This window comes from Eublepharis macularius, chromosome 6 (genome assembly GCF_028583425.1).
Source record: "Eublepharis macularius isolate TG4126 chromosome 6, MPM_Emac_v1.0, whole genome shotgun sequence".
NCBI classification, from domain to species: Eukaryota; Metazoa; Chordata; class Lepidosauria; order Squamata; family Eublepharidae; genus Eublepharis; species Eublepharis macularius.
This window is the reverse complement of record NC_072795.1, coordinates 114,778,211-114,787,808: the sequence shown is the minus strand read 5'-3', so window position 1 is coordinate 114,787,808 and position 9,598 is coordinate 114,778,211. Positions and strand designations below refer to the sequence as shown.

General features: G+C 49.0%; 1 protein-coding gene across 1 annotated transcript; it reads left to right on the top strand.

The window, feature by feature from the left end:
- The first annotated feature begins 3,459 nt into the window (after positions 1-3,459).
- Positions 3,460-7,675, top strand: LOC129332511 (interferon alpha-inducible protein 27-like protein 2). The gene is made up of 5 exons (XM_054983680.1): positions 3,460-3,490; positions 3,611-3,653; positions 5,160-5,201; positions 6,628-6,786; positions 6,897-7,675. The coding sequence occupies exons 2-5, from the start codon at positions 3,650-3,652 to the stop codon at positions 6,977-6,979; spliced, it is 288 nt and encodes a 95-aa protein (XP_054839655.1). The 5' UTR covers positions 3,460-3,490; positions 3,611-3,649; the 3' UTR covers positions 6,980-7,675.
- Positions 7,676-9,598: the final 1,923 nt, after the last annotated feature.

Here is a 9,598-nt window from a genome sequence, read left to right as displayed (position 1 = left end):
CGTGGAATCGGGGCCCTCCACCACCCTGCCGGCCACAGTGCAGCAGCAGGGCCATGTGGGATTTCGGCGGCGCCCATGGAGATGTGGCGACTACGCCGCCCGCACACCACGCAGCGATCGTGACGTTTCAGTCATGGTGGGCGCCAAGGCAAACCGCAATCCAGCCTCTCCGCAGCCTTGTGAAAGCCCAGGTGTGCTTGCAGCGGGGAAAGAATGTGCTGACTGTGCCTGCTCCTGCCCGGCGCCCGCCCAACCATTGCAGCTACTCTGCTTCCATGTTCTCTGCTCTCAATTTACATACGAATAAGCGGGTTGGCCAGCCAGTCATCCAGGCTCCGCTCCACCCACAGGACTTCCCCACCCAGGCCTACTCATGGTGATGGCTTGCCCATTGTCTGTGCCCTTCCTTTTGTGACTGTTTTGTCGGGCCCCCGCGGGGGCCCTAAGCGTTGTTTCGTCTCAGCAGAAGCTGAGTTCATGGGTGGGCATATGACCGCAAGCATTTTTCGAGCTCGCGAGAAAGCCTGCTCCACGTGGAAACGGGGCTCTCACCAAACCGCCACATTGCGCGGCGGTCGAACTTGGCTCTGAATAAAGAAGTCGCCCTCATATTCCCCGTTTTAACGCCCACAGGCTCCATCCCAGCCCTCTTGCGGTCAGGTCACGGGTGCTCGACGCTGCGTGGCGGATGCCAAGTTTCAGCATCGGGCGAAGACGAGGGGATGGTGCTTGGTCAGTTATGGGCTGAAAAGCCTTACTTTTCGGGGCGCACACCGGTTAAATACCGGCAGTACCGGGCGGATAGGCGTGCACTATAGGAAAAATCTGCATATTCCTTCCCAGCCTGCCGTTTCTCGGGGGAGGGGGAGGACTCTCCCCACCACTGTTCCAACGGAGCAGGTTTCGTTCGGGGGATCAAATGGGCGCGCGGCAAGAGGGATGGCTTTGAGTCCATTGTGATCCCCGTTCGATTCTTGCCTGGCCCGCGTTGCCTACTTCTTTTTTTCTGGGGCCCAAGTTGCTGTGCAGGCAGTGTGATTTGCACATGTTTCCGCGACAGGCATGCCCTGGCCGCGCCCCGGGGACCTCTCTTTTGTCCTTCAGATCACTCCTGCGAGAAAACACTAGCCTCTCATTGAATTTGAACGACTGGCCAGCCGCGGCCTCTGTTCTCCAAATCTTCCTTGTGTCCTGTCCTGCTTCTCCCTCCCTGCCCCCCCCCGATCACAACATGGAGGACACAGGCCACTTCGGGGAGACTTGGCGAAGGACTCCCCAAACCCCCCTGCCGTTTCTTTTCTCCTGACTTTGTGTTTGAGGCACAATTATAGGACTTGCAGGAGAGATTTGCCTTGTGCCAAGAGTGGCGGAGGGTTTCCGGTGAGGCCTGCCGCGGGGCTCCACCCTGAATAAGCGACCTGGCACCTGGTTCCAACAGAGCAGGAACAGGTTTTGGGGGGCAGGTTTTGGGGGGCAGGTTTTGCATGTTCTCCTCTCAGGGCCCCAAGTTGGTTTGCGGGCCGTTTCATTTGCACATGTTTGCGCGACAGGCATGTATTCGACGCGCCCCAAGCGCCACTCCTTTGTCCTTCATATTTCCCTTTTGTGCGATGCAAGGCTGAAGTCATCCGATGTTAACATGCGCTCTGCCTCTCCCCCCCTGAATTCCCTCCCCGACGGTCGCAGCCGAAATATGCATGCTATCAGAAGGGGCTGCCGCACAGGAGTCCCGTAGAGCAACAAGCAGGAAGGCCTGCTTAGTGCCCTGGGACTCCTTGTTCGAGCCCCGCATCGCCGCCCGCCCGGCCCGCCTCCCTTTTTCGCGTCTGCTGAGACCGACGGGTGGGAACCGCGCTGGCGGCCGCCGGTGTCCCCATGAATTTTTCACCGACCAGGGGGGGGGCGCGATTCTCCAAATCTTCCTTGTGTCCAGGCCCTTTGGCCAGATTTGCACATGTTTCCGCGACAGGCATGCCCTGGCCGCGCCCCGGGGACCTCTCTTTTGTCCTTCAGATCACTCCTGCGAGAAAACACTAGCCTCTCATTGAATTTGAACGACTGGCCAGCCGCGGCCTCTGCTCTCCAAATCTTCCTTGTGTCCTGTCCTGCTTCTCCCTCCCTGCCCCCCCCGATCTCAACATGGAGGACACAGGCCACTTTGGGGAGACTTGGCTAAGGAGTCCCCAAACCCCCCTGCCCCCCCTCTTGTGTCAAGATTGAGCCAGAAAAGGGTTTGCTCCAGGCCTCCCCTGCCTGGGGAGACACGGCAGGGCCTTGCATGGCTCTTCCCAGCCATGGGCCGGAGGAGAAAGGAGCAACCCTGCCAGATCTGTGTTCCTTCCCCCCCCCGCCCAAATCCAGGGTGCTGGTTCCAGGCCCTTGGGCCAGATCACCCCCCAGGTGTGCCCTGGACCTCATGTGCCAATATTGAGCCAGAAAAGGGTTTGCTCCAGGCCTTCCCATGCCTGGGGAGACACGGCAGGGCCTTGCATGGCTCTTCCCAGCCATGGGCCGTTGGAGAAAGGAGCAACCCTGCCAGATCTGTGTTCCTTCCCCCCCCCCGCCCAAATCCAGGGTGCTGGTTCCAGGCCCTTGGGCCAGATCACCCCCCAGGTGTGCCCTGGACCTCATGTGCCAATATTGAGCCAGAAAAGGGTTTGCTCCAGGCCTTCCCATGCCTGGGGAGACACGGCAGGGCCTTGCATGGCTCTTCCCAGCCATGGGCCGTTGGAGAAAGGAGCAACCCTGCCAGATCTGTGTTCCTTCCCCCCCCCCCCGCCCAAATCCAGGGTGCTGGTTCCAGGCCCTTGGGCCAGATCACCCCCCAGGTGTGCCCTGGACCTCATGTGCCAATATTGAGCCAGAAAAGGGTTTGCTCCAGGCCTTCCCATGCCTGGGGAGACACGGCAGGGCCTTGCATGGCTCTTCCCAGCCATGGGCCGTTGGAGAAAGGAGCAACCCTGCCAGATCTGTGTTCCTTCCCCCCCCCGCCCAAATCCAGGGTGCTGGTTCCAGGCCCTTGGGCCAGATCACCCCCCAGGTGTGCCCTGGACCTCATGTGCCAATATTGAGCCAGAAAAGGGTTTGCTCCAGGCCTGGCCGGGGAGGTTTGCTCCTGACACGAAGCCAAACAGTCATCCAATCTTTTGAGGCCCGCGTTGGAGGCCCCCGGACCAGTCCATTGCGCGTCACCTGCTCGCTCGCAAGCTGCAGGCAATAGCGCCATCTAGCAGTCATTGAGAGGTCCACAGCCCCCGGGATGGTAAAAATAGCCGCTCTGTTCTGGGAACTCGCTGGTCGTCAGGAGGGGCACGTGCAGACGCGGACACACAATCACAGGTCTGGTGCGGGCAGGACACGCGCCGAAATTCTGAAACAGCCACGGGCGGGCCGAAACAGACGGGAGCGCGGACACGTGCGCAACCACGTGTAGTTCTTAACGTCTGTTTCGGCTCTTAAAAGACTAGTATACGAGAAAGGCTTGCGCGAGGTAGGAGTTTGGTATTAAAATTGGTTGGCGACACACTGGAGGTGCCTGCTTTACTTCAGTGTCTTTCTATATCTATCGGTTTAGTTAATGCTTTAGCTTGTTTGTTTGTTTCATGCACAGTGTTCCCTGCTCAAGGTGAAGAGACGTCAAAATCTCCCGATGGGTGAGTTCTCCAACTAGTCCCACAGTCTGTGCCTTGGGAGGCAGTTTGTCAGCTGCACTTTTCCCGAGTTCCCTCAGGAAACGTAACATTTCTTTAGGTAAACTGGATGGGACAGTTCTTCTGGATTATTTTCTATGGTATAACTTCCACTGCTGGAGATACTTAAAGAGACAGCCAGGAGATCCTGGTCTCCTGCAGGAAAGTATCCAACAGGGCAGAGTTGATCAGCCTTGATTGCCATCTCTAGCAGCCTACAGACTGCATTCCAAGTGAAGGAGAAATGGGTGTCTAAAACTTCTTACCCAGTTCTCCCTATCCCCTGAAATTCAGGCAGGTAAGGGACACTAATGGCAGAAGGAGGAATTTACAGAGTGTGAAACAAAGTCGAGATGAGTAAAGAATCCAGGAGATTCCCACTGATCCGTTTTGCACTTGCTCAGGAGAACTTGGAAGTGGTAGAACTTGACAGTAGAGAAGCCCTGCATGCTTGCGAATGAGCACACTGCATGAGAATAAGCACCGTAATAGGAGAGCCCTTTGAGAGATTTTTCCTTTGTTTGCTTTGGCAGCCTGGATGCTTATGAGAGAAAACATCAACATAGCTGTGATTAGATGCTTAGCCAAGCATACAGCTCTGATATGAACTGATAACTCTCAACTGATTATTGAACGATACAGAATGACATTTGTATTGAAACCAGGTCCCAAGTTGTAGGTGGCTTTCCCCTTAGAATAGCTCACAAAACACAAATGAGGTAGCTGCAGTGTAGGCATGACAATATTGTCACCTGCTGTTCTTTCCTCTCCTGTGACAAGTTTGTCGTGGGTCAAGCTGTACTTTCTGGGCAACAGGGATGCTTCTTTGATTTCCTCCCCGTTGGCTGTAATAAGGAACTGGGTAAGAGAATTCTGGTATCCTGTAGGGGGAGCAAATCAAGTCTTCCTGCTCTGAGAAGCATAGAGTGATAGCTGCTCTGAATAAAGTGGCTGAAGTCTTTTTAAATGCTGAGGCGATCATCATAGAGGTAAACCATGGCCAAAAAAGCTCCCTGTTTGTACTGGGGTGTAGTCTAAAGGGAAAGTTTGTAACTCCCCTGTTGTGGGTTTGTCAAACAAAACTGACACCCCCCCCTCCCCAGACCTTTCCTAGCCTTGGAAGGGAAAAATGGGGGGTGGCTTTCTAGGACTAGCCAGGGATGTCTGTTGAAACGGCACAGCAATTAAACTGCATCCTCCTTTCCATGCCACAGCCCTAGTATAAAATGGTGAGGTGGTTCCTTAGCTGCAGCTTAAAGGTTTTCGTAAACCTGCTGCTCACAGATCTTCTATTAACCTTATTTGAAGCTTTACTTTTTGGGGAGACTCGCTTCAGTCTTATTTCCAGTTTGATTCACCAATTATGTCTTGGCTGCCCACAGTCTGAAATGCTGTCTTATTAACTGAAGCTGTTACTATTTCTCTTGTGCTCAGATTTTGAATTTCTAACGCACATATTTCTTTCCATAGCTGACATTGTCACTGTTGCTGCTGGTGCTGTAGCTGGTGCTGGTATGTTTTGTGTTGTGAGTTTTGTCTTGCAGTGATCAATTCATTATATTCTTTGCTAACATCTGCAAACAGCTGGGCCAAGCAGTGAGCCTCATGTATGAATACAGGCTCTCCCTAAATAAGTTGATCTTGGGTCTAGACAGCCAACTGGACATGGACATCATATACTTGTATTTCTCTTTGGTATTGCCACCTTGCAAAAGATCTTGTATAGGGGATACTTTACAGAATTATCATGTTCGTTATGGAAAGCTTTCCTGCAGCTATGTTTTCATATAATGGAGAGCAGCAGATATAACACAATCTTTGTAGATAAACATTTGCGATAAAGGGGTAATCTTAAACTGGTAGGGAAAAAATTCTGTGGTAAACAAAGTGTACTTGAACAGAAATTCTCTCAGAGTCACAACAAGTAGGACCACCAGTATGTTTGGATATTAAGCTAAAATTTATAACATTGAAAAAGCTGAACTCTTTAATAATGTATGGTCAAGAAACACATGCTTAGCTGTTAAATGTTGTATATGTTTGGAGGATAAGGATTATTTCAGCTGAAAGGGTGAAAAGACCTCCTCATGGGAACTCATCTTAAAAGCCCTGCAAGAGTCTGATTAGATTGGACTAGGGTGGGGGGAACTCCTGCCTTCCCCTCTGCACTGCTCCTCCTACACCACAATCCTAATCTGAGTCAGGTTTCCTGTGGTGCTTCCAAACTGTATCCCTTGGCATTCTGCTGCAAGTTCCTGCGGTGATCGTGTTGTAGATGGTGTATGCAGTTTGGCCCAGTGATTCCAAATTTTAACAAAACCAGGTTCTTCTGAATTTTATTTATTTATTTAAAACATTTCTCTGCCTACCTGCGTTTCCACACAATACAGGGTGCCCTGTCCATGTTTTTTTTTGTGACCACACATTTCTCCATAAAAATACAAACCCACCCTACCTAACCAGATATTTGGACCGGTTCACACCACATACGTAGCAGAGCGTCTCCTGCCCCACTGCATTTCCTATAAAGTCCTAATGCTCCAGAGACTTTCACCAATCTGACCAGGGCAAAATATAATTTCAGGCAATTTTTTTCCAGCACCCACACTGAGTAGGACTTTAGAGATGTCCCTAAGTAGCGTTCCCATTCATCAGTGGGAACAGTTATTACTAGAGCTCTATCCCATCTTAGTTCATAATCTCAATGTATCATTCATAAATCCATTTCCTCAATGCTAAAATACATTTTGGCCATAAGGGTCTTTTAAAAGGGCTCTTATACTATTAACTTCAAGGGCTCCATGTTGGCTGGTAACTAACTGTTCCACTATGTGTGTCTTGATGATGAAAGCTGTCCAGGGATCTTCTATATGATTGGAAGGAAAGGTAGGAATGTATTGTTAAGATACAGCTAATAATTGTGTTTCTTGTACTACAGTGGCCACAGCTGCTTTCCCAGCAGTTGCTGGGGCACTGGGTTTTACTGGAGCTGGAATTGCTGCTGGATCTACAGCTGCAAGTATGATGTCAGCATCTGCTATTGCTAATGGTGGAGGAGTGGCTGCTGGAAGCCTCGTTGCTACATTGCAGTCAGTTGGTATGTAACATCCGGCCCTTGTGGATTGATGGAAGGATTCCTCCTACTGGTGAGGGGGGGCTCTGAGGACTTGTGTCACAGTAATGGTGTTCTTTGATCTCTTATCCCAGGTGCTGCAGGTGTGTCAGTGGTTACCAATGTTGCAGGGGCAGCTGGAGGAGCACTGCTGGGTGCTTTGAGTTCCCTATTTTAAGAAAACAGGAAAAGACGGCTCTGGCCTTTGGAAGAGGAGGAGATGCTCTTTATGCTTCAAGATGACACTTTGCCATTAGCTAAGCAAACCTAGCTCCACACAGGGAAATGAATGATTTGCCTTAGCAGTAAGTATACACTACTTATAAATCTCTATTATGTTTTTTCATAGCTTTGAGGATCCATTTTTTCCAGCAAGCTTTTAACTTCAAGTTTTTGAAAGGTGTGTCTGTATGGGAATTTCTGCTGCTTTGAAGTTGTTTTGTTTGTGTGGAAGAAATTCTCCCTTGCCTTGCTGTATTAATGATGTTTTTAATATAATGTAATCGCTACCATTGCTTTATTTTGTTATGTATATTACTGTGTTGTGCTCCGCTCTGAGCCCGCTTGCGGGGAGAGCGGACTAAAAATATAAATAAATAAATCAGAGGTGCCTGTTATTAAATCTGCAGACTAAAAGCTTTGCTGAAATGCATGCAGGGTACAATGTGACCCTTGACCTCATCGTTTCAAAATATTGATCTCCCAGTGTCCACTACAACAAATACACCATGAACTCTGCTCTTCTACAATGAGGCCCAGTGCAGTAAACAGGCATAATACAAAGAGATTGTTGTCTGATAAACCCCTCCTACGTGAGTGCTGACAAATTTTGTACTTTGTAAACTAAAAACATCCTGTTGTGAAGTGAGAACGAGACCATGGCCGATTCCAGATGACTAACCTTAAGGCGCTTCATGCCGCCCTCTTCCGGATCGTGATGGGGAAAATGCGAAATATCGCGTTTCCTCGCGCGAGTTTTGCGCGATGACGTGCAAAACTCGCGCGAGGAAACACGATATTTCGCATTTTCCCCGTCGCGATCCGGAAGAGGGCGGCATGAAGCGCCTTAAGGTTAGTCATCTGGAATCGGCCCATCTTAGGGTGACTGTCCACCACAATACCTCATAATAACCCCTGTATGACTTGGTTCAAGCATAATTGTGTCTCTTGGGCTCGTTGTAAGGGCTGTCTATCGTTGGCTCATGATGGAAGATCTACATGAAATGAGAGAGGCATATCTAGCCAACCAGCTTCATCATTTTTGTAAGACTCTTGGCTGAAATGCTAATAATTTTATTGCTAATGGACTAGTTTTATTCCTAGACAAAATCTTGTACTTCAAAATCTGAAGATTCAAAGTGGTTACAATGAAAACTACAACTAAAACAAAGAGGGGAAAGGGGGAAAGGCTTCTGAGGGCCAATCTAGATGTTCATTTTTAAAGAAAGAGTTGGGTTCCCTGAAGCCACCCAGCAGCTGCAGGGAATGGTTATTCAAAAAATAAAGCAGAGGTCATTTGCTATTGGGGGGGTGGGGCAGTTCCCCTCACAAAAAAAATAACTTCTGCCCTGGCAGATCTTCTACCCAGTTTTAAGTTAAGAGCCAAAGCACAAAAGTGTTGTGTGTGCATCACCCCAATGGGGCAAAGAACACCCCCAGAAGCTGAAGCCCCTCCCCTGGGCTGTAGTCCCAATCTGAATAGTCATCTGCACAGTGAGTTTCCTGCAGGTGCCGTCTGGCTGTAGGGAATATGAATTGGGTCATGAAAACGCAGACCTGACGTGTTAAAAGATGTAACATCTATTTTGACTCTGAAAGGATCATTTACTCTTTTGGATATTGTTTTAAACTGTACTTTCTTTGTAACATTTTCATCCTCTTGCATTTCTGTTATTTGTAGATTGAATATAAATGTATCTTCTGAAGGAAAATTCTCTTAATGCATCTCATGAAATAAACTCTGGTCCATTAAAGCTTCTGCTGGATTAAATTGTTATTCTTTAAAGTACCATGGATCGCCTGTTTCATTAAACTACAACAGATGAATACAGCCTTCCCTCTGGAAATACTATGTGGGAAAAGCAGTTTATGAATATTTTGATAATATTTCTGAAAGGATTACATATGCAAAGGAGCCCAGGGATTTGTCTGGAAATGTTGGCTTTTGAAATACTGTTCTAGGCAGCGCTGATCATTGCCCTATGGAGGTCCAGTCTGAACTTTGTAAATAAAGCAGTACTGCTAGATTATCAGTGAGCAATTCTTGTCTCTGAGCTTCCACAGCTCTCTGTCTCATTGGTGTCTGTTGCTAGCCCCTCCCTTCATAGTCCACGTAAGACAGCTCCTTTTAAGTGTAGTCTTCAGCTGAAGGGAGAATCACTTCAGGTGAACAATCCTGGATGGGCACAACTGAAATAGCTCAGTGAGGTATTCTTTCTCTGACTATAGCTATCCAGTTCCTCTTGCCTTGGGTCAAAATGGGGAACTGGGAATGGGCATGCAGAGCATTAGCGGGCTGGAACTTGGAACAAATGTTTTCATGTATTAAGGGGGGAAAGTGCATTTGGGGAGAGCGGTTTGAGAGGTGTAGTAAAACGTTTGAGCATATGGGTATTTAATGTCAAGGAGTCTGGTTAGCGACAGGCCTGGAGACAAATGTCCTCTTCCTGTTATTTACCTGGTGATGTTACCTCCATGCCATGAAAAGCTTCTACTGTCCATTTCTACACATTAAGTCTCTGTTAAAGGTACAGGACATTTTTCTCCAGGCCTGGCAACAAGCTCAGCCCTAGTTATT

Bases quoted from the DNA above. Each gene is read 5' to 3' on its own strand.
- LOC129332511 (XM_054983680.1), top strand. The intron at 5,202-6,627 runs GTATGTTTTGTG...CTTGTACTACAG, and splicing joins TGGTGCTGTAGCTGGTGCTG to TGGCCACAGCTGCTTTCCCA. The intron at 6,787-6,896 runs GTATGTAACATC...CTCTTATCCCAG, and splicing joins TGCTACATTGCAGTCAGTTG to GTGCTGCAGGTGTGTCAGTG.